General features: G+C 44.5%; 1 protein-coding gene across 1 annotated transcript in view; it reads right to left on the bottom strand.

The window, feature by feature from the left end:
• The window catches only part of slc43a3a (solute carrier family 43 member 3a), a 63,441-nt gene that overhangs the window by 9,471 nt on the left and 28,637 nt on the right, over positions 1–25,333 (bottom strand). Inside the window, exons 4-9 of the mRNA XM_039767615.1 lie at positions 25,280–25,326; positions 21,957–22,033; positions 16,877–16,969; positions 12,806–12,945; positions 5,720–5,844; positions 2,388–2,564 (exon numbers count right to left, since the gene is read on the bottom strand). Coding sequence (XP_039623549.1) covers positions 2,388–2,564; positions 5,720–5,844; positions 12,806–12,945; positions 16,877–16,969; positions 21,957–22,033; positions 25,280–25,326 — 659 coding nt within the window. The remainder of the gene's footprint in view (positions 1–2,387; positions 2,565–5,719; positions 5,845–12,805; positions 12,946–16,876; positions 16,970–21,956; positions 22,034–25,279; positions 25,327–25,333) is intronic.

The raw sequence follows: 25,333 nt of genomic DNA, 5'->3' as shown, positions 1-25,333 counted from the left end.
GACATTCAGCCAGCCAATCCTCCATCAGAAGAGGGTCAAAAACACAACAGGGGATCCTTTATACCAACAGCAATACACCGGTATGGCACCTCACTGGGACTGGGAGTGCCAAGTCAGAACTATTCTTTCCTTTTAATTTTCTTGCTTTTAAGGTGTGTGTGTGTGCGTGCGTGTGTGCGCCAGCAGCCATACCACCTGCACTTCAGAAGAGGTCACCCACTTGAAGTTAAGCCTGTTCAGACCCGGCTGGGACTTGGATGGGTGACCATCTGGGGAAAGCTTGGGTTGCTACTGGTAGGGGTGTTGGTGAGGCCAGCAGGGGGCACTCATCCTGTGGCCTGAATTTGGATCCCAATGCCCCAGTGCAGTGACGAGGACACTGTGCTGTAAAAATGGTGCCATCCTTCAGATGAGACATAAAATCAAGGCCTTGAACATCTGTTGCCATTAAAGAACCCTGGGCACCCTCCATAAAGGGCAGGGTGGATCCCAATGTCCAGGCTAAATTTCCCACCATAGCCTAGTCATTCTGGCCCCATAATCATCCCCCGTCTCTAACTGGCTCTCCCTCTCACCCCATTACCATGTAATGTGTGCTGAGTGCACCGATACTGTCGTCTCATCATCTAGGTGGACGCTACACATTAGTGGTGGCTGAAGTGGCTCCCTACTCGCTGAAGCACTTGAGTAGTTAGAACAGTGGTGTATGAAAGTAAAGAATTAATATTATGATTATTATTTAATGAGCTTCTGCAAAAAGGCAGATTCTGCCTTTCATTTATCTATCTATCTATCTATCTATTGTGGTATATGGCTGGCTGTTCATCCTGGCCAATACCCCCATGCCGCCAGATGGAGCCCTCCCAGCAACATGGGAGTGCCCCGAATTCCAGCAGGGCATCTTGGAGTTTTTCTTCACAGCCCTGCTCGATACCGTTGGGAGGCCCAGTGACTTGTACTTTCCATATAGCCCAGAAGTATTCCCCAGTCACGGGAATAGAAGAGATGATATACTTCCGGGCGGAAGAAAAGAGGAGTTTTGATCTGACCCGGAAGTGTTAAGAATCACATGGACGGGGGACGGTGGGGGAGATCAGAAGCACTTCCAGGTCATGGACTATAAAAGGACTGTGGGAGATCCCAGCAGAGGTCTGAGTAGGGAGGAAGGGTGACTGAGCTGCTGGGAGGTGGGGAGAATTGTGGAGTGGTGGTGCTTTGTGCACTTTATTATAATAAAAAGTCATTATTTTGGACTTTTATCTGGTGTCTGGCATCTGGTCTAAGGGTTCAAAGGGAGCAACAGCGCCCCCTATCAGTCACACTATCTATCTATCTATCTATCTATCTACAGTGCATCCGGAAAGTATTCACAGCGCATCACGTTTTCCACATTTTGTTATGTTACAGCCTTATTCCAAAATGGATTAAATTAATGTTTTTCCACAGCTTGAGAGGTGCTGCAAAGAGGAATGGGCGAAACTGGCCAAGGATAGGTGTGCCAAGCTTGTGGCATCATATTCAAAAAGACTTGAGGCTGGAATTGCTGCCAAAGGTGCATCGACAAAGTATGAAGTGTTGTCATTATGGGGTGTTGTGTGTAGAATTCTGAGGAAAAAAATGAATTGAATCCATTTTGGAATAAGGCTGTAACATAACAAAATGTGGAAAAAGTGATGCGCTGTGAATACTTTCCGGATGCACTGTAGATAGATAATGGAAGGCACTATATAAGATAGATAGATAGTGTGACTGATAGGGGGCGCTGTTGCTCCCTTTGAACCCTTGGACCAGACACCAGATAAAAGCCCAAAATAATGACTTTTTATTATAATAAAGTGCACAAAGCACCACCACTCCACAATTCTCAATAAACAATCCTCCCCACCTCCCAGCAGCTCAGTCACCATTCCTCCCTACTCAGACCTCTGCTGGGATCTCCCACAGTCCTTTTATAGTCCATGACCTGGAAGTGCTTCTGATCCCCCAGTCCATGTGATTCTTAACACTTCCGGGTCAGATCAAAACTCCTCTTTTCTTTCCACCTCACATGCACCCATTTTCAGGGCAGTACAGTGTGGGGTCCGATTCATTTTGGTTTTTAACTTTGATTTGATCTTTTTACTTACTTGTTTTTAAGCTATTCCACAGCAGTTTGGATTTGATGATTTATTTATTAAACGTTTTTGCACACTCTTTAGAATTATTTAAGGATACTTTAGCACCAGTCTGGCTGTCGGTGTCCCAATTGCACTAGCCCATCTCATGAAGGACTATCGATGACCCGGTTAAATAAAAATCCCAAGGCATTTCTGACTCCATAACTGCTAATCCTGCCCACCAGCCCCTGATGACACGAGGATATGTCATGGAGTTCACTTTTCTCTTACCTTGGTGTTGGTCATTTTCAGAAAGTCGCACCAGCATGGGGTTGAGTGTTCCGATGAACAGGTAGTGTCGCAACTGCATGACAGAAATCCACACGAGATGCCAGAAAAAGAGGGACGAGAAGAAGCAGCTCTTAAAATCCCGCTGATCCTGTGGGCTGGCGGCTGCTGTCTTCCTATCTGAGGAGAGACATCAGAGGTCTTTTAGCTTTGCATTGCACATGCAGTTGCCACACAAGTCACCCTGTGACAGTGGCGGACCGTGCATCTCACACCTAGGCCTTCAGTAGTGCTCCGTCTGAATCAACCTGCCCCTCAAAAATGAATTTATGGTTATAAAAACCATCTTAATATGCAGAAATACAGTATAAAGAGCCACTGCATCGCAGATAGATAACTCCTGTAGCCACAATAAATGCCTTTATTGAATAGACAAACCGTGGTGAACAAGTTCCTTTCTACTGCAGCTACAGCCGCGACATCACATAAAAAACATCAATAATAACTCATAAACTTGTAATATTATTTAGGAAAATCACAACATTTTACTCACCCAAAATTCGGATTATTTGTAAACAAAATCCATCCTCCTCTCTGTTCTCAAAAACAGTTCAATTACTCTGTCGTATGGATAATCCGTGCGCTTCACTTCCATCAAAACCTCCCTTTCTATCGCCATCGAAGCTAATGCTGAAAGTCGAACCTGCCCTGTCGTATTTCTGGCATTAGTTTGAATTCGCTTTAGGGCTGAAAATGTCTGCTCGACAGAAGCAGCGTACACAGGAATGCTCACCTCCAAATAGACCAATGTGAACAGCCGCCCCATGCTCTCGTTCAGATTTTTCTGATGAAGGAAGTCAAGGAGATCAGTGGGAGATTCTCCTGCAAAATCATCCATGGCATACATTACAGTCAGTTCTGTTTTTAGCCGAGACAGATCAAAAAGCGCTCCGTGGCTCTTGTGTTAAACTGGAGAAGGCTGCATGCAGGAAATTTATCTTGTATTCCTCAAACTTCTGGGGCTCGAGGAGCGGGACAAACATCAGGTTTTCGTGGTCTTGAAATCTGGTCTGTGTCTGGCAAATAATATTGTGCAGAATCCTGCCATGGAGTTGTCCGTAGTGCGTGCGAGGGTCTTGTGCTTGGAGCGCCTGCGGTGCGTTCAGTGGCCTCAGAGAGTTCCTCATATCGGCTTCTATCCAATCAACGCCTGCTAGAGGGCCCTACTGACACCAACTCAAAATCTGATTGGTTGAAGCAACAGGTTAATCGACATTTATTCTGTGTTAGAGGGCCTGCACAACGGATTGTGAAGGCCTCTCTGCCTGTCAACAAATGATGCCTGAAATGTGATTGGTTAAATGCTTTACTACGAAAATGCATGCCTGGAAGCAGCACAACCATCGGAAAAGCTATGAAAGGAAGCGGACAGACTTTTTGGAATTATTTAATAAGTATTCATGGACAAAATATAATTAACATCAGTTGTGATTCAGATATTTTTTTAGGCCAGTACGTTAACTCATCAGGTCTTACATGACCGGTCAGCGCCTGACATAATTCTCTGCCGCTCTCTCCAATAAGATAACGGAATAATCTGACCTTAGTGTTTTCCTCTGCCTCTGGCATTGCAAGTTCTGTGTATAATGTGAACTTGTCTTTCCATGTTCTCCATGCCTTCGCCAAGTCTTTAGCATCGAGGCTTTATACCCTTCGTCTTTTCATTAAACTTGTATCTCGCGAATATCTCGTGCGTTCTTGCGATGTCCACGGCTTTATTTAATTTTAGCTCAGAAAGTTTCTCTCGCACTTTCACTGAGGGAGGGTTTCCGCAGTAGCTGTACTCACGAATATGCTAAGCACAGTCCCTCACCCGCGAATATTTACCTTATATGGGCAGGCACTCAATTACGTGGGAGGCGTGATGATGCGAGATGCAACTCCGCCTCACACGGTGACCGAGCTGCAGGCTATGGCCATGTACAATATATGGACGAAAGTAGGTTCCAGTTATGACCGTTACGCGTAGAATTTCGAAACGAAACCTGCCTAACTTTTGTAAGTAAGCTGTAAGGAATGAGTCTACCAAATTTCAGCCATTCACCTACACGGGAAGTTGGAGAATTAGTGATGAGTGAGTTAGTCAGTGAGTCAGTGAGGGCTTTGCCTTTTATTAGTATAAATTATTATATGTCTGGCTTCAGTGAGACTAGCTAAATTTGAACAGAAATGCACATTTCACAGTGATACTGAAATGGACAACATGTATGGGCTGGTGTCACCGACGGGATTGGGCCTACTTCCTTTAAAGGCCGGGAGGTCAACACAATGGAGAGATCAAGGGAGCTGCCGAATCAAGGCTGTATGTTCCCCCGACCCTCTAGATGGCAGTGACCTGGGCTTCAATACCCATTTGGACACCCCCGGGGAATGCTGGGAACTGTAGTCCAGTGGGGTTAACTTGTTTGAGTCTGTGGGTGCCACTATGGGGTGTTGCTGGGAGCTACACTCTTTACTTTATAGGACTTCTGGAGTCAATAGACATTATAGTATTTATCTATCTATCTATCTATCTATCTATCTATCTATCTATCTATCTATCTATCTATCTATCTATCTATCTATCTATCTATCTATCTGTTATATAGTGTCTTTTATTATCTATCTATCTATCTGTTATATAGTGTCTTTCATTATCTATCTATCTATCTATCAATCAGCATCCCACCTTTTTTAACCTTTCCATGGCCGTATCTGGGAGTTGTTGTCGAAACCCTCGACCAATGTGACTTATTCTTTGTAATTAATTCTGACTCCTCTGCAGAGATCGGTTTTCACTTTGACTTTTACTCTGTTGTTCAGTGTCTGAAAGGCCAGATGAAATCCCCCGTGTTTCAATGTTGTAACTTTCACCAAGAAATAAATGAAATAACCAACCTGGTTAGTCATAATATAGTGAGGCGCTAACACCAGGGAGTTCACGAAGCCCTGAGATGGCCGCCCTGCTTGAGTCTGACAGGAGCCTCAGCCCACCCCACAGACCTCGGCCTTTGAAAATCTCCATTTCTGTACATTTAATTTAAATGATTTTTTTAATGCTTTTCAAGCTCTTGTCATTTTTTTTTTCTTTTGTTTTCAGACAAAAAAAAATCAAAAGCGTTGACCCCCAGATATCGGGCATCTCCTACTGCTTGCGGGGAGACCTTTCTGAGTATCCTTCGTTTACTTCACTGTGAAGAGCGACATGGGAATCTAAAGCAGGTCTGAAACCGCATGTCATGTGCTCGGTGTTACCTAAAAATGGAGAAGACATGGCTGGTGCCACGTAGGCTCACCATTTTGGAGCGGCGTGTTCTCGGTGTGGACCTCCTTGTCCATACTGCTTGAAGGGGTCGGCTGTGTTTTGTCGTTTACGTTGTCTTTAGTAATTGACAGCTCCTTTCTTTTCCCACAGGGTAACCTGGATAGAATGAATAAGAAAGAGAAAGAAGTGGTGAGGTCACCAGTCTCCTGTTTGTGTGTGTGTGTTTAGTCTGCCTGAGCGATGTGTGCTTATACACAGATGGCATCTCAAAAACATGAACTGGAAGTTAAGGGAATGAAGCCCAGAAGCACTTCTTAATACAAAGAGTTATGCCAACAAACTACCAAGAAAAGGTGTTAAAGTGGACATCTTGAGAACTTTTAAGAAGTATCTGGATGAGATGATGGGACGGCTTAGGCCAGGCCAGGTTTAGGTCAGGTTGGGGGGGCAAGCACTGGCACAGTGAATTGCCACATCCACTACACGATGAAATAGCTCGAGATCCCGATTGGTAACCCCCCAGGCCGACATACGGTCCAGTCCCAACCTCTGGAAATAACCGTCTATCTGCCGCAGTCAGGTGTTACGTGGGTGTCCCCTTGCGCAGGTCATGTGCCTCATTCGGGACCCTGTGAGCAAGTCAAACCAACGGTACCCAAGGATTTTCCAGAGAGACACACATGAAGGAGTCCAGTCTTCGTCTCAGGTCACTGGATGGCGTCCATGTCTCGTAGCCATATAGCAAGACAGGGAGCACCAGAACTCTAAAGACTTGGACCTTCATCCTTTTAGATATCGGGAGCTCCACAACAACCTCATAAAACAATGCTCTTCCAATCAGTCTACTGACGTCATAAGAAGAGTCACCAGAGACATGAACGTCCCTTCCTTCAAGCAGCTTAGCAATTAGCTAAACAAACAAGCCCGATGGACTGAATGGTCTCCACTTTTGTCAGTCAAGTTTCTCCAATTCTTCCGTTCTACAAACACCTTCACATGAAGACAAATCAATCCGGTTACGTCGCGTTGTGTGTAGACGGCCGCGTTTCTTTGACACGGTGTGACCATCGACAGAGTGTGTGGAGAAAGGGGGTACGGCTAGGGGGGCTTCTCTGTATGTGGCCACCACTGAGTCCTGGCTTGGAGCTTCTGAGGGGATCCTGGCTGGGATCGGCTTACTGAGTGGATGAAGGTGAGCGTGGATGGAGTTACCTTTGACCCCAAATGAGCTGCGGGAGGCCGAACCGCAGACCTGAACTAGGCGGACAAGAGTGCATGGCACTGTATAGAACGCAGCCATGGGAGACTGGGGTGGCACTGGAGTGAGACAGTGTCTTAGCTCTGCATGAGCCCTTATGGAGCAAAATTCCTTACTTTCCATCCCAAAAAATTAAAACAAACAAAAAAAAAAACCCATTGCAATTGTAAAACCACACGCAAAAGTCATTTTAGGAACAGAGTCTGACTGTCGAGCTGCAGCCCCAGGACCCTGGCGTGTCATTCAGGTAGGGGGCCTGTGGCCGGAGGTCTGAAGTGGAGAGTCTTGGCTGGCACAGCGCAATGTGAGCCTTGCTGAGCACAAATAAGATACGTTAAGAAAGCTGCATTTCGCTAAAACAGCTGAATATTGTATTGTAGCAGAAATCTCTATTTACATTGCATGTGTGTTTAACCAGCTAATACCTGAAAGTACGATATCGTAATTTTACACGTTATATTATCGTATTTCTGTCACACAATAATAATACAGTTTAAAAAGTTTAGCGACGTAACGTTTTTAACATGCTGTAATGAAATAATCAGCAAGGCTGTTAGTAAAACTAAATAAAAAAATCAAGTCTGGCTGCATACTTAAAGTGGCAGACCCCCAATGGCTGGACCCCAACATCGTCAAACAAAACCAATCACACCTTAATAAAAGGATAAATGTCTGTGTGATCATCTGTGTGCTATGTCTTTGTCATTCCAACAGATGGCGCATCCCAAATGTTAACACCGCTTTTACTAATCCCATAACAAATGGCGTATAACAGAGGCATATGCATTACATTTCTCATTCCAACAGATGGCGCATCACTAACATTTGTAGTATTGCATTCTGTTGCTACAAATGTTTGAGATGTGCCGTCTGTTGGAATGGGAAATGCAATGCATTTTATTCCTGCTGTAAAGGATGGCCAGCAGCCTTACCTAGCTGGGATGCCCAGGAGATGGAAGAGGGCGTGCACGGGGCATTACCTTCCCTAGATGGCAGCCTCCCGCTCAGTTGTGGTAGCGCCATAGTTTCCTACAGGGCATTAGAATGCTAGCGGCAGAGACGCGAAGTGGCAAAAGGACAGCTGCTGTACGGGCTTTTAAGTGACTGACGCAAAGCGCGACGGGCACATCACACAGCTGGCCAGCAGCAGCAGCAAGAACGCAGCTGAACTGATGGCTTCTCTTTAGTGTGCGTTCAGACCCCTCATTCACAACGTTAGCAGCATTATAAGTCCCGGAAGAAAGAGATGTAACCACGCCGGGGCAGGAAATAAAGGACAAATATTGTTTTTACAAAAGTTTTAAAGTAAAAACTGAAAATAATGGATATGTAACGATTCCCATCTCTCTAAATTGTCTTTCTGTGTGGGGTGCAGCCTGGACACAGACAGGTAGACATGATGTTTTGCAGCGACACGCGTTTATTCACAGCTGATAAAGTGAGCACAAACCCAGCGCCGCAGCACCAATCACCCCTCAAGTCCTGGCCTTACAGTCCAATGCCTTTCTCTGTCTCTGGTCCTCCTCCACTCCTCTCCTCTCCTCTCCTCCGAGCTCTGTCCTCTTCCACCCGACTCCAGCCATCGTATGGAGGGAGGCGGCCCCTTTTATATCAGCCCGGATGGGCTCCGGGTGTTTCCCCGACACTCCTCCGCAGACACTCCCCTGTGTGGCAGAAGTGCCGGCTGCGCACCTGGAAGCACTCCGGGTGAGGTCCAGGGCTCCAAAGGGTGACCACGGGCCCTACAGGGTTGAGCTTCAAAGCTCTGTACCCGCGGTCCCCAAAGCAACCAGGGTGGTTGCCCCCACATGGTCTGGGGAAGGCGCAAGCCCTCTTCCGATCCTCCTGGGCATCCTGGCCGGGTCGCCACCCCAGCCATCTCTGACATCCGGTAAACAAAGCCCCCTAGTAATAATAATAATAATAATATTAATAAATCCGCGATGTAGTGGGGGCACGACAGCTGAACCGCGATATAGCGGGGGATCACTGTATGTTGTGGTCAATGGCCGGCTTGTCATCACGGCCGATACCCCCAGGCCGCCAGATGGAGCTCTCCCTGCAGCATGGAGGTGCTCCGGATACCAGCAGGGAATCATGGACTGTGGAGTTTTCCCCTACAAACCTGCTGGATACCCCAGGGGCCAACAGAGGACTCTGCAGGGAGGCCCAGAGAGTCATATGTGCCCTATAACCCGGAAGTGCGTCATTGGCAAAGCGACAGCAGAAGTGACGTACTTCCGGGATGAAGAAAAGGACTTTTTATCTGACCCGGAAGTGATGAGGAATCATGGACTGAAAGATTGGAAACCCTTCCGGGTCAGGGACTATAAAAGACTGGCAACTCCAGACGACGAGCTGAGCTGGGTGGAAGGGTGGCAATGCGTCTGGGAGTGGAGGATCGTATTATTGTAGTGTATTGTGTTCTTGAATGAGTATTGTGGAGAAGAGGGTGCTTTGTGCACTGTTGGACTTTTATCTGGTGTCTGACGTCTTGGACAAGGGTTCAAGGGAGCGATAGCGCCCCCCATCTGTCACAATGTGCAAAAGGTATTTCGTCTGTGAAGGTTTTTTGGTCTTATTAGTCTACTTGTCATACATTGGAGTAATGACAACATTTTAACAATTCATTCAATATTCCAGAAAACCTTTTCTGTATTATTTTACAAATAATATTACATTTCAAGTAAAAGTTAATGAAAGATATCTAATTAGTCTGTCAGTGACGCTGTTGGCATATCTGTGCTTTGTAAATAAATACTCAGTGAAAATGTGGTATCTTTATGATTTGAAATTAGCCGGAACAACAATACGTTTATTTTTTCTGTCCTCCCTGGCCATCAGACTTAAATTTTATTCTTTGTTAATTAGTATTGCCTAATTTAATTTTCATATATTTTTTTTTCTTTCTTCATCGTGTAAAGCACATCATTTGTATGAAAACGTGCTATAGAAATAAATGTTGTTGCTCTATCATCAGAACAGGAGTTCTGTGACTCAGCCCTGCTCGGTGCCATCTGTGCAGATAGGGGGCGCCGCGGGGACTGGGGAGGCCTACTTTGTGTGGCTCCAGCCTTACCTGGAAGTGCTCCTGGGTTAAACCTTCGTGATGCTGGGAATACTCCGGGGATTACTTGCTAGGAAAACTTTGGTTCAAATGACAATCCTTCCCATGTTTGACTATGGAGATGTTATTTACAGATCAGCATCCAAAGGCCTGCTTCAGAAGCTCGAGGTTCTTTTTCACTCTGCCATCCAGTTTATAACAAATGCTCCTTTCAAAACCCATCATTGTACCCTATATTCTTCTCTCAACTGGTCTTCATTGTACACCCGCCGTAAAGTCCATTGGCTTATGATTATTTATGTTTTTCCCCTCCTTACTTACAGGAGTTGTTACACTTTTCTTCTTCTGTGTATAATACTCGTTCTGCTAATCTGATTCTGCTGACAGTTCCTAAGGCTACTTCTGTACTTGGCCTGTCGTCTTTTCAGAACGCTGCTGCTAGAGACTGGAATGACCTGCAGAAAATGTTAAAACTGAATAATTTCATTCCTAAATCAGTTTTCCAATCACGGATTTCAGCTTATTATAAAGACGTGTGTCGCTGTTACTTAGGCTAGCTGCTCCAATTCACTGCTGCTCTACTCATTGTTGCTCCAATGTTCTTATTGTTTATATAATATTTTATTACTTTTTTTGTAAACATGTAATCTATTTACTGTTTCTTGCTTCATTTCTTTCTTTATTTATCATTACTTTTTTTTTTTTTTTCTTTCGGAATTTCGTTTATATTGTATATGTGTATCTTTCTTAATATGTTTTATTTTTATTTTTTTCTTATACCCCCCCATTTCACTCTTAAGGCTTTGCCCTTTCCAGGCCACAGTTGTAAATAAGAAACATGTTCTTAATCTGTTTTGCCTGGTTAAATAAAGGTAAATAAAATAAAAAATAAAAAAAGGAGCTGCCTGCCACTGCTATTGGAGTCAGAGGCGTGACCAGGAGACAAGAGGTGGAAGAAATGACGGAGACGGAGAGAAGAAGGTGAAGACAGTTGTGCTACTGGAGCCTGTGTACTCTGCGCTTTGAGGGGAACGATTGGGAAGCATTTCCCACAGCCCACGTGTGTGAACGAACTTGTGAATGCGTCTGTCTGTGTCAGGTATGGGGAGCTGGTGCGCCCCCGGCCGGCCACACTACATATACAGTAATCCCTCCTCGATCGCGGGGGTTGCGTTCCAGACCCCCCTACGATAGGTGAAAATCCGCGAAGTAGAAACCATATGTTTCTATGGTTATTTTTATATATTTTAAGCTCTTATAAACTCTCCCACACTGTTTATAAATATTCCCCGCACAGTTATACAGCATAATCCCTTTGTATTCTCTTAGATATTAGGTAAGATTCATTGAAATTATGAATGTAAACACTGTTTATATACAGTAAAACCTAAATATTATTTTAAAGATCTCGAGTGTCTCCGATAGCACATATGTTACAGCCATTACGATAGACAGGCCACCAGCAATAAATACAATGCAAGAAAAATAGTATACAGTAAATGTGTGTACAGTGACACTAAACGTACGTACATGTACTAAGTACTGTAAGTAGAAAATTAATTATGGTTACTCACCAACAATGACACGATGACTTGACCGATAACAATGAGTTTAATTTTACTGCACAACAAAGGAGAATGTTACAGCCCTTCTAAAGGAGCCACTTCAGGCGATCGTGTAGCACCGCCGTTGTTCTTCTTCAATCCAAATCCCTAAAGCAGATTCCATCCAGACTACTGCCTTATTACATCCACTTACAACTCGTTTTGCACCCTGGTTAAAAGGACACTGCGGCCGTAGATCTTATATTCCTTTCCTACTGTTTAAATAAAAAGAATCGTAGCCTCATTGATGCTGTAATGGCGTCCTACAGCAGTGTAGCTTTTCCCTTCCTTCAACAAATGCAAAACGTTTACCTTTTCGGCAGTCGTTAACATCTTCCATTGGCGCTTGGGCACGGCCCCTGAAGAAGTAGCAGGAGCAGATCATTTTGGAGCCATAATGAAGGGCTTGACTTCGCACAAAGATTAACACAAAAGAGCACAAAAGTTAACTCTTTACACAGCGAAACACGTTGATGCTGAATGAGCGAGATGAGACTTTCTGGTTAACACTGCATTCAGCAGGCAGGAACTTAACTGCGTGCTCTGATTGGTTAGCTTCTCAGCCATCCGCCAATAGCGTCCCTTGTATGAAATCAACTGGGCAAACCAACTGAGGAAGCATGTACAGGAAGTAAAAAGACACATTGTCCACAGAACCCGCGAAGCAGCGAAAAATCCACGTTATATATTTAGTTATACTTTGATATAAAATCCGCGATAGAGTGAAGACGCGAAAGTCGAAGCGAGATATAGCGAGGGATTACTTTATTACAAAAAGCATTCCAACAGATGGTGCACTGCGAATGTTAAGGCTGATTCCTCAGATTTCATCCCTTCTTAGGTTTGGTAGCACAGCTGGTTTAACATAAGGGCATTTTTTAGAAATGAATTTGGGACAACGTCTCACAGAAATCTGATTATTATTGTAGTGGGCGGCTGACTGCCCTCTGGGTGAGTGGGGCAGGATGCATGATGGACAGCGACCTGTCATATGGGAACACGGAGCGCCACATAGAAGACGAGTCCCGGGATGTTTCACGCTTCATTCTACAAGGCCAGTAAGGTTCAAGAATGCAGGCAGAGACTTCCCACACCTCCACTCACAGGCCCCTGAATGACGTGACAGGGTCCTGAGGCTGGAGCATCATTAATAAGTTCTCATTAATATGCAGGCGGAGTTGCTCTTACCCGTAATTATAATCATCTGGCAGCGGATATGGGAACTGCTTACGTGGCATCAGAAAGAAGGTGCGCAGCACGTGTATGACACTGCAGCAGGAGATGAACAGGAAGCTGGCCTGCAATGGGACGCCACTCTCATAGAGCACCTGCAACAAAAGAGGGGACATTACATCTGGAGACGGCAAGTGATGTCATACCTCTAGAAGAAAGGACACACGTGGAAAGACTGAGGAGACAAAGTCGGCTCTAAAGGACTACGGTAAGCTACGGGGCCCCCCATAATGTCTGGGACAGACAAAGACGCATTTACTTCTTGATTTGCCCCTCTGCTCCACAGTTTCAAATTACAAATCGAACAATTCAGACATCGTGATTAAAGTGCACACTTCAGACTTTCACCGAAGGGGACTTGCAGACAGTTTGGTCCCCACCCTTTTCAGGGCATCATCAAGTTTGGGCCAATTGGCGTCACAGGTGTTTGTGATTCCTCAGATGGGTTTCATGGCTTCATAAGATACCTCAGCTTGTTTCTACCCTTTGCAGTCTCTAGTTGCCGTTGTTCAACATGAGGACAAGAGCTGTGCCAATGAACGTTAAAGAAGCCATCACGAGGGTGACAAACAAAAAGTAAAACCATCAGAGACATCGGGAAAACCTTAGGATGACCAAAGTCAACTGTCTGGAATATCATGAAGAAGAAAGAACACACTGGTGGGCTCAGCAATCACAAAGGGACTGGTAGGCCAAAGAAGACCTCCACTGCTGACGACAGAAGAATCTTCACTGTGGTAAAGAAAAAGCCCCCAACACCTGTCTGACAGATCAGAAACAGACTTCAGGGGGCCGATGTGTGTGTGTCAGAGACGACGATCAGCAGAAGACTTCATGAACAGAAACACAGAGGACACACTGCAAGATGGAGACCACATAAACAGGATGGCCAGACTACAGTTTGTGAAAATGGACTTCAAAGAGCCTGCAGAATTCTAGGAAAGGCCTCGTGGACTGACGAGACAAAGATGAACCTCATTAGAGTGATGACAAAGAGCAAAGTGTGGAGATGAAAAGAAACTACCTGAGATCCAAAGCAGACCACCTCATCTGTTAAACATGGTGGTGCTGGGAGTGTAATGGCATGGATATGAATGGCTGCAACAGGTCCTGGCACACTTCTCTTCATTGATGATGGCACAATGAATTCTGAGGTGTGGAGAAACCTCTCATCTGCTCGAGTCAAGTCCAGTAAAGGCCACCAAACTCACTCACCGGACGGCACTTCATCCTCCAACAAGATGATGAGCCAAACACACTGCTGAGGCAACCCAGGAGTTTATCAAAGCTAAAAAAAATGGAAAATTCTTGAATGGCCAAACCAGTCACCCAGTTTCAATCCATATGCTGAAGAGAAAAGTTAAGTGGACAAGACAACCAAAACAAGCAGGAGCTGAAGATGGCCGGATTAGAGGCTTCATCACCAGAGAAGATCCTCAGCACCTGCTGATGTCTGTGAATCACAGATGTCAAGCAGCCATTGCATGCTGGGATATGCGACAAAGTCCTAAATGTGACAATGGCTTTAATAGACCTGCCATTGCTGTGTCCAAACATTAGGGTGCCCTGAAATGGGGGGAACTACACAGACAAAGAGTTGTGTGACTGAAATGTCTGCAAATCTCCTTCCATGAAAGTCTGTGATGTGCACTTAAATCAGGATGTCTGAATTGTTGGATTTGTAATTTTAAACTGTGGAGCGGAGGGCCAATCGAGGAAAAAATGGGTCTTTGTCCCAACATTATGGAGGGCACTCTATGGATACATATAGAGCATATAAATAGAATATATATATTATATATATATATACTAGACATTAAGCCCATTACAATAACGGGCGCTAGAACAGTAGTGCATAAACATTAGTAGGAACAGTCTATATTAAATGGCAAGGGACCTTGTATGTGGCTGTAATATGCGTCACTGTATTGTGTGCCTTTAATTTTCTCTCTCAGTAATACTGGTTTGTATTTCCGTATAATGCCTGTAATTTTGTCAGACAGTAATACAGTGGAACCGAAGTAATTTCCCCCATAGGATTGTATGTAAATACAATTAATCCATTCCAGATCATATGAACTGTATGTAAATATATATTTCTTTAAGTTTTTAAGCACAAATATAGTTAATTATACCACAGAATGCAAAGTGTAATAGTAAAGTAAATGTAAAAACATTGACTAACACTAAGAAAACCTTGAACAACAGAGAAAACTAACACTGCAAGAGTTCACGCTATAGCGCCACGAACCGCTTGTTAAAAACACTTTGTTTTAATGAGTTTAAAGCACAGGAAAAAAACATTTAGAAACATTAGAAAAATCTGTAATTTAATAAACCACCAAGAAAGTAACATTGCAACAATGCACGCGTGCGCCTGTGTGTGTGTGTGTGTGTGTGTCTCTGTCTGTCTGTCTGTCTGTTTGGCGCGCGCACCCCTTTGTGTGTGTGTGTCTTTGTGTGTCTGTCTCACGCGCGCCTATGTGTGTGTCTCTGTCTGTCTGTCTGTCTCACGCGTTCGTGTGTGTGTGTGTGTGTGTGTGTGTGCGTGTGCGTGTGCGTGTCTCGTGCGCCTGTGTGTGTGTGTGACTCTGTCTGTCTGTCTGTTTGTTTGTCTGTCTGTCTGTTTGGCGCGCACACCCCTTTGTGTGTGTGTGTGTGTGTCTGTCTGTCTCACGCGCGCTTGTGTGTGTGTGTGTGTGTGTCTGTCTCGTGCACGCCTGTGTGTGTGTCTCTATCTGTCCCGCACGCGCGCCCCTTTCTGTGTGTGTGTCTGTCTCGCGCACCCCTTTGTGTGTGTGTGTCTCTGTCTGTCTGTCTGTCTCACGCGTTCTTGTGTGTGTGTGTGTGTCTGTCTCGTGCACGCCTGTGTGTGTGTGACTCTGTCTGTCTGTCTCGCGCGCCCCTTTGTGTGTGTGTGTCTTTGTGTTTCTCTCTCTCTGCACACACAGGGAATGCACAGGAAGAGACTGAACACGTGCCGTGTGGCCCCGCGCATGCGCACTTCACCAGAAGACACACACACACGGACACCTGGACGCACACAGGGGTTTTATAAAGAGGATATATATGTATGGGGGCAGCATGGTGGTGCAGTGTTAGCACTGCTGCCTCGCAGTTAGGAGACGTGGGTTCGCTTCCCAGGTCCTCCCTGCGTGGAGTTTGCATGTTCTCCCCGTGTCTGCGTGGGTTTCCTCCCACAGTCCAAAGACATGCAGGTTAGGTGCATTGGTGATCCTTAATTGTCCCGTGTGTGTGCTTGGTGTGGGTGTGTGTGCCCTGCGGTGGGCTGGCGCCCTGCCCGGGGTTTGTTTCCTGCCTTGCGCCCTGTGTTGGCTGGGATTGGCTCCAGCAGACCCCCGTGACCCTGTAGTTAGGATACAGTGGGTTGGATAATGGATGGATGAATGGATGGATGTGTGTGTGTGTATATATATATATTGCTTTTGTTTTATCATTCTGGAGTATAAAGGGTTGCTTGATGAGAGAAAAATGGATTTAGATGATTCTGAAACAAAGCTGCAACGTAACGATAAGTGAAGGAGGGTCTGAAGGGTGTGTGAAGATGCTGTAGTTCTACGAGGCAAATGAAAAGCATCAAACTGCCATTTGTGTTGAAGCCAAAACCTGCGCACTGCCATTATGGCACAGTGACGTCACTAACTACACATCCCCATGTGACACTGAGTGCCACCTAACCTAACCTTTGTGGTGCTCCCACCTAACCAGCAGCAGATGTTATTACCATAAACAGTATGGCCACCGGCATGAAAAATAAAATGTCTTATATAACAAGTGAAAGGGAAAACAAAATGACATTACCTGTTCAGGGCCATAATGATATAATCGGAACGCACAAGAATGTTGCAAGCATAATTAAGAACGTGGTAGTTACGACCCTGGTGCTGTGAGGTGGCACTGCTGCCAGTGGGCTGCCTGAAGTTTATTTCACCACTACGAGTTTACTTCTTCATGGCTTACAACAGAAGCTAAAATGTTTCAGTAATATTCCTGTCCAAGCTTTACCTTGACAATGAGAAGAATGGCCGAGGAGGAATCAAAAGCTCCATTATACAGGGTAATAATGGTAGAGCGATGATTTCCAAATAAATTTCCAACCTGAAAGAAACAAAGCAAAAACCCTGGGTCAGCTTTACGTGAGAGGACACCCAGATATGTCAGTGGGCATGACAAGCTGGTGAACATCAATTCATCCACAAACTGCTTGGTCTTAATCTTAGGAAGGGTCGTGGTGGCAAGTCACACACTCCAGTTCTCGTCTGTGCTCAACCAGTCCTGAAGGAGGCCCACTGAAATGTGCCCACCATCTTCCCTTCCTCTTGCTTATTATTTGAGATCCATTAGATTGCCGCCATTGGGAAAGGTGGCACTGATTCACCCAAAACCAGAGACGTGCTCTCAAAAACACCCACAGGCAGCCCGTGATGCCCCAGTGCCCCCAGCCATGAGCATCAAACCCTGTAAGGACATCTTGTACTTCATGACCGAGGTGGAGGCAAACACGACTTTCAAGAGCAAAACAGTCAACAGTGTTTATTAAAAACAAAAAATTAAAGGGTCTCAATGCTTTAACTAAAAAATAAAAATACATTTCTAATAAAATCATACCCATAAAACAATGTCTCCAGAGGTACAAAATATATATGTAGAGAATTGAAACATGTCACTCATGTGTGCTTGGGAGAAGGTTGATAGGCTCAAATAATGCTGTTTCTCAGCCAGAGCAGGGGTTGGCGCTGTCACCTAATCAAATCTCCTGTTATCCCTCTGCAGACCAGCAGAAGAACCAACTAAATAGTGACGTCACCACAAACCCACCCTTCGGATGACATTTTCTGAGGACAACTTCCCTTTCCAGAACCCACCTACTGAAGGTATCACTTTCTTTTCTGGCCACCCTGGACCATCCCCTTCCTGTCTCCACCATATAAATACCCCCCGTGTGTACCTCTGTATGCAGTTCCTTTTTGAACACGACAGTAAGCACGTTTTCCTTTGCTACATTTTCGGTAAACAGGGTGGCCATCCCCAAACCTTTTTGTGTCTCCTGCTCTCCTTTTTTACAAACAAAACAGGACATCGTATACCGGTACAAATACTTTCAGCATAACGATTTGCCACCTCCACCAGTACCCACAAACCCTCCACTCAGCAGACCGAGAATAATGCACTGTCAACTCCATCACCAAGACCTTAATAATCTCCTCCAGCTCTGCCCTGTCCACATCGATGCCACAATGCTCTGGATTCTGTCCTGCACATTATTCCCCCTTCCTGCCATGACTCTCCTCCATTCTTCTCTGCTCTCTCTGTTTTGTGACAAGGAGTCCCAAAGCACGTAGGTCTCCAAAGCACATCAAAAATGCTCCCTAGAGGGGGAAATCCTGTCAAAAACCCTGGCTAAATATAAAAAGGACCTTGTAGAATCCTTACTAATAAACTATTCTTCACAAACAAAAAAAGATCTTAAATAACAATGAAGCTCTGTGAGACACAAAGGCAATAGGATTGGCCCAAAACAATAAGACAATCCAATAAAACCAACAGTCCCAATACGAAATCGCAAGGATAGTCAAAAATACAATAAGCACATAAAATTCTCAAAAGAAGCAAGAACTAAACACTCTGAAATGTATTTGAAATGAACCCCCTGGAACTGTGACAGACCCTTTGGATTTAGAGTGAGAAGGGCCGAGGGTACATAAAACATAACAAAATTCGGACGAGAGTGTCAGTAGGCTTTGCGCCGTAGGAACCAAGTTGTCCCTAACTATTCTCTAACGTTTCAGTAATTATTTACCGCTCTGACGTTGATCTTTCTGATCATAAAATAGGCCATTACGATAGCAACTGATGAGAAAAATTCATAATTAATTGCAGAATCCTCTAGAGCATTGTCGGGCAACATGGAATTTTCTAGGGGCGCCGCGAAAACTTTTGTAAAATATTTAAAATTGGTAGTTTTTTTGAACTTTTGGTTGATCAAAAAAATAATGTTTAAAAAAAAATTTTATGTCGGACAAACAGATAACGGTTAATCAGATTGTTGAATAAACGAATGTATTTATTTTGAATGCAAGTTAAAATTTTTGCTGTTCACCATTCATCATAATATCAACACCAGCGGTGTCAAAAACACATCTCGTGAGACTTAAAAAGTCTCGTTGTTAGAAGATCTCGCTCACTGTATGGATACGGAAATGAAGTCTAAGAAACGCGAGAGACTTCAAATGATCGACAAGGAAATGCGCGTCTGTCTTTTGAAAATTGATCCTCGCATCAATCTCATATGTGCTGAAAAACAATCTCAACGTTCACATTAATTCAATTTAAGATTTATCCTTTGATTCCTTTATTAATAAAGTGTCTTTCAAACTTGTAAAATTAACTGTTTTTATTGTCCGTAGATTGTGTCGTCACGACTTTATTTATGGGCAGTCCCTCAGGTGCCCGAAAGAAAATTTTTGGACTTAGTGCACCGCAACTCCAAAAAAGGTTGCCTTTCACTGCTCTAGAGGGCCTCTTCTTCTTGCACGATTTGGCTCAAAAACTAGTCAGCACATTGTCATCTCGTAACAGGCTTTCGGCCCTGGATTTTCTATCTATGGGAAAAATGATTTTGTGAGAAATTCTACCTTTGGGGTGTCTAGGAAGCTCAATAAAACAAAAAATGATCACTATTATTATACAATAGCTGCCAAATACTTCCATCTTCTTGAGGAAATAAAACTGAAAGTGGAGCTACTTACTATGTGGTGGGCACATGTAGTGCGCAGACACATCCATTTTCGCTTCTGTGTTTCGTGGACTGTATGCCACCAGGTGGCACCCAAAGCCAACTCTCTCCAGTCTGCACTAATAGTAGCATGTCCGGGTCCCAACGGCTGCAAACGTACCTGGGCTTTACAAAAATGGCTGCATATATGTACTGCTAATAGGATGTCGGGGCCGAAAGGGTTACGTTTCGAGTTTGGTAATTTACCGTCCGGCCGTTTTAGCTCTAGACTGTTCCTCAAGAAACAGTGACACACAGAGAGACTCACACCCATCCTCGAGATATCAATGTTTTCGGTATCAGGGGACCCTGAAATGTTGAGATCCATCAAAAACCGGAGATTGAAATTTTTGATGAATCTTAAATTTGATCTCATCTCCCAAAGATGATAGGTTATGGTAGGGGAGGGTGCAACAAAGCAAAAATGAGTGATGCACGTTATCAATATATGAACAAAAGAGACATAAAACTTGAATTTGAACACCACCCTCCAGGGGGATTATTTGTGAGAGATGACACTTCGGGTAACTCAGCAGTTTCGAGCTTATATGACACTCTGCTGTCATCCGTCCTGCCACTCTCCTCAAACTATTCTTCCCTTTCGTTCATTTTCCTTGCTTCTTCAGCATTTACTCTGCCCAATTTATAATGTGACAACCCCAGCTGATTATGGTTAATGACACGGCACGGCATTGTAATTAACTAATTCACGCGATCACACACACTCACGTCTGAGCCGACTTTCAATGGCGGTCAAGCCACTGGAACGTGCACTAAAAATCAACGCATAAATTAGCCATCTGACCAATCCCTTGACAGGACCTGTCACGCAGCCCCTTTATAATTTTATTTTGGTCATAGTATCCTAAAATGAAGCAAACAGTAGGCATTTGTTTTGTTTTATCAGGGCATTAAATTGAACCCATCCATTCTCTAAATTTCCCTTTCGAGGTCATCAGGGCCTGCAGCTGACTCCAACAGCATAAAGGCTATGCCAGTCCTGCATGGGGTTGCACACAGCCCAATTTAGATTTGTCACTCAGCTGAGCAAGAAGAACTTTATCATATGGGAAGAAAACTGGAAAAATTAGGGAGAAGACCATGAGCACTGTGAGCTGGAAGCGTATCCTCAAAACAAGCAATATAAAAATGCTTATTGGAGGGGAAAATCCTGTCAAAAACCCTGGCTAGACACAAAATAGGCTCTGTAGAATCCTAAAATATAAAAGATTTACTCAAAAAAAGATCTTCAAAAATAATGAAGACCCATGAGACAAAACGGGATTTGCCCAAAACAATAAGACAATCGATACAACCAGCAGCCCAAAAAAACGAAATCGCAATTGAGTCAAAAGAGGTGTCAAAAATTCAGTAAGCACATAAAATTCACAACACTCCTAAGCGCATTCCAAATGAACCACTAAGGAACTTGAAAGACTCTTCCGGATTAAGAGGGTTCAGGTCCGAGGGCACATGGAACACAACAAAAGCAACTTACATCCAGAGACAAAATCAAAAATAAAGAATGGTGCGCATAGGGCGCATAAACGAGACATAAAACTTGAATTTGAAACCCCCAGAGCAATCTCGATTTCAACCACTCCATGATCTCGAAGACCACCACAGGACAATCCCCGGTATCCACAAAACAAGGTCTAGCCATTCATCCCAGCCTGAATAAAATGACAAATCGGCTGTAAGCAACACCGGATTAAGAACCTCCACAGGTCCCTGGGTGACTTCGCTCCTTAACAGAAAGATAATCCTAATTTTAACAATGGACACCCGATAGTTCAATGCTGCACGGTCTTTCTCATGTGTTCAGCACCTGGAGACTCGATTGTCTCATCAAGTGGGGTCATTTTTGGGTCATTTTGGTTAAAACGTTGTCACATCCAACTTTCCTTTTCTTCTTTTCGGCATGCAAAGACTCCATCTTAACATTGCCCCCTAGGCCCAGAGACTCTGTCGTCTCATTTAGTAGGGGTTGGTGAAAAATCTCCTCATTGTCACAGGCCCCGGGGCGTGTCACTCAGGATGGTAGATCCGCCCCTGGGGGTGTGGCTTTCTGCTTCTCAAGTAAGCCCTCGTGAGATATTTCCCACGGAGCGGTCCATGGGGCTCTCCAATGTTACGACTCAGAAACAAACAAACGCCCTGTAATCCTCGCTGGCCAACATGGCAGCACGAGCGCCAGATGACATTGTTTTTTTTTTTATCTCAGATGCGCACAACTCAACGCCGCAGTGCAAAAGGCTTGGGGTGAAGACTCGATCGGAGTCCTACTTTCACACTTATGGCAGATCTCACCTGTATGTTGGTCAACAGGAACAAAATTCCTCCGACTGCCAGGAAGGAGAGTGCTGGGAAAAGGATCATCGCAGTAGCTGAAAAGAAAAAGAAAAGACAGGGAAAGTCGTCTTTAATGTGTGAGTAGCTGCCAAGTAAGATAAAAGATAGAATTAAACAGAAAACTATTTGTTAACGTATTCATGGAATTGACTCCAGCAGACCCCCGTGACCCTGTAGTTAGGATATAGCGGGTTGGAAAATGAATGGATGGATGGATTCATGGATCCATCTACACCAGGGGTGCCCACCTACAGTCCTGGTGGGCCACAGTGGCTGCAAGTTTTCATTCTAACCCTTTTCCTAATCAGCGAGCAGTTTGCACTGCTAATTAACTCCTTTTCCCTTCATGTTAATAGCCCAGTTTTTAAGGATTCAGTCCTCTGAATTGATTCGTCTTTTTATTAAATGGCAGCCAAACAGAAATAGGTTGTGAAATAAGCCAACAGATGAACGTCAAACTCCAACCAGTTTCTCAGTGAGAAGCCAATTCTTGCTGTTAATTAAAGCGGTTATTGAAGATCATGACGTGTTGCTGCTCTCATTCTGCCACAGCAGACTGTTGATTTTCTCTTTTATCTAAGACCACCGTCCTAATGTTTTGCTGACCTGAGCAGACCAACATGACCGAGACCTTTATCTTTCTTTATTTTCAGGTTAGCTGGTCATGTGGTGGTTCATTTTGTTGTCTCGTTATTGTTTGGCTGCTAATGAACTTTTTCAGGGTAGATCAACAGGAGGGGCTGACGGTGGTAATCAACTATAAATGGTGACAAACCTCGCTATCACGTTTTTTGTTCCAGTCTGTTTGCTAGTAGGGACATTAGCCGTGTTGGTTTGACCAAGAGTCCCTGCACTTGCACGAGTGGCAAGGAGCAAACGACGGCAAAAATGGCATCGACATCTGGCGAGAGATCGAAACGAATGTGTGTAAAGCCAAATACTCCATGGACGACGTTTTGCATGTTATAGCTGAATTGGGCCCTGACTTGTCGGATGTGGATACCGGTGATCGAAAGAAAGTCAATGTGTGGTTACTGGCATCAGCTGATCGATCCCCGAGCTGATTGGGGTGCTGAACTGGTCAGTGCAGCTGACGCGCCTGCAGCCATGTTTGACAAGAGGTTCAAACCAGACTGCATTGCACTGCGCCCCACGTGAGACAGCGAACTGGCGTCCACAGCATGAAGCAACAGATGTTTATTGTTGATTTATGTGTGAAACCATTTCAAAAAACTGCGTTTAACAGAAGAAAATACTCAGCCCTCATAGAGTTAAGAAAAAAGAGACAACTAAGGAGGTCTGAGTCACATCAATGAAAACTTAAGGCAAAACAAGTTAATCAGCAGCAAAAACGGCTCACTAATTAAGAAGAGGGTTAGAATGAAAACCTGCAGCCCACCAGGACCAGAAGTGGACACCCCTTTCAAAATTCACTTCCAGGTCACACATGCCAGAGCTTATCGAGGCAACCAGCCCTGGAAGAATCTTCAAGATTCTTTTTCTCAAATGTGAGATTTGTGTAAACTCTTCTACTACTCATTGCCCCTCAAGATTACCTGCAGAGAGTCTTCAGGCCCCTTCACTTTCTGCGCACTTTATTGCATTGTAGATTTCATTGAAATTTGCCATTTCTCCCCAACAATCTACACTCAATAACCTATAATCATGAAGCAAAAATGTGTTCTCAAAATGGTGTGCCAGTTTATTAAAAATCCAAAACTTCCATTTAAGTATTCAGCACCTTTGTTGCTGCACTCCGTGATGTGCTCAGGTGCCTCCTGCTTGCTTTAATTCTCCTTGAGATGTTTCTAGAACTTCAGTGGAGTCCACCTGTGGCAAACCGAGTTGATCGGCCACCACTTAGAAAGGCAGACACACACACTTATCAGTGTATAGAAGGACCCACAATTCACTGCATGTCAAGACAAAGAACCAAGCCATGAAGTTCAAGGGACTCTCTGTAGACCACCATCATCAAATTGTGGGGGAGGCGCAGATCAGGGCAAAGAGGTAAAACCTTCAAAAAGCGTTGGGTGTTCCCAGGAGAGCAGAGGCCTCAATATTTGTAAAATGAATAAGTTTGGAATCACCAGGATTCCTAGAGTTGCTCTGAGTAACCAGGCGTGTAGGGTCTTGGTCAGGGAGGTGACCAAGACCCCAATGGTCATTCTGTGAGAGCTCTCAGAAAATATATTTCTTATATTTTTTTCTGATGCTTGTACATGAGAGGGTAGAATGTCACCACCACCTGACCCTCACGATCGATGCACACTTTGTGTATTGTAGAGGACTTCCACATTATCCCCGACACAAACGTCGACACCTGGCGCCTTGTGAACAGTGCTTCTGGGGGCTAACGTCTTTCTTGTCCTTGTACTTGATTGCAATCATTTTGCCGTGCAGCTACTGTCACACCACGGTGAACCTCCATGTGACCAAAGTCACCCGGTAAGTTGGTCGTACCAGTTTCACTCCCTGTGTGTCTGATAAGCACTATCGCTCGATTCAAGCAACGGTTCAGGTTCAGTTTGCTCTAAAACTGGCTTTACTGCTTTTTGTTTGCCGTTGTCTTTCGGTCGAAGGGTTCTGTCCCCTCTCTTGAATACTGATGACTTGCCATGGAGTTACCATAAAGTGTCAGAATGTATTTTTGCAGCATGATATTATATTATCCACTAGATGGCAGCAAAACACTGTCCCGAGAGATATTCGGGTTCAACACTGTAAAGAGGATCATCACACGTCACCCCAAGTCTGACTTGGGCTTAGCTGTAATTACTTTGAATTCCAATCCCGACTTACGATTGGGGTTAACGTAAAGACAATTAAATAAGGTTGATGTTGACTCATGAGAACCTCATCGAAAGCTCTAGTGAACAATGCTCGGTCTTCAGTAAAATTGTTGGCCCTGGATAATGTGATTCCCAGGTCTGCTCTCATGGTTTCAGTCCATCTCCGTGCTGGTCTTCCTCTAATCCGCCGACCTTCAAACCTCCCAAGCATGATGTTTTTCTCCAATGAGTGGTTTCTTCACATGACATAAATATGACAGACAAAGGCCAAATCATTTGAATTTTCAGCGACACTTTAGCTTGGATCTCCTCTAAAACTCATCGATTCCTAATTGGTCCACAGTATGCGTGACATTTTTTTGACACCATCACAGTTCAAAAGTGTCAACCAAGTCTTAAATTCCTTCCACCCAAAGCAGCTCAGACCCTTCCTGCCCATACCAGGATTCTCCAGTGCAAGAAATTCAACCAAAAAACCCAACAACTTACCTGCAGAAGAAAAGGCAATCATCACAGTGGCCAAGGTGTAAAGGCTTCTGTGGA

Source organism: Polypterus senegalus, chromosome 10 (assembly GCF_016835505.1).
Source record: "Polypterus senegalus isolate Bchr_013 chromosome 10, ASM1683550v1, whole genome shotgun sequence".
NCBI classification, from domain to species: Eukaryota; Metazoa; Chordata; class Cladistia; order Polypteriformes; family Polypteridae; genus Polypterus; species Polypterus senegalus.
The sequence above is the reverse complement of the archived record's forward strand: the minus strand, read 5'-3'. Positions and strand labels throughout refer to the sequence as shown.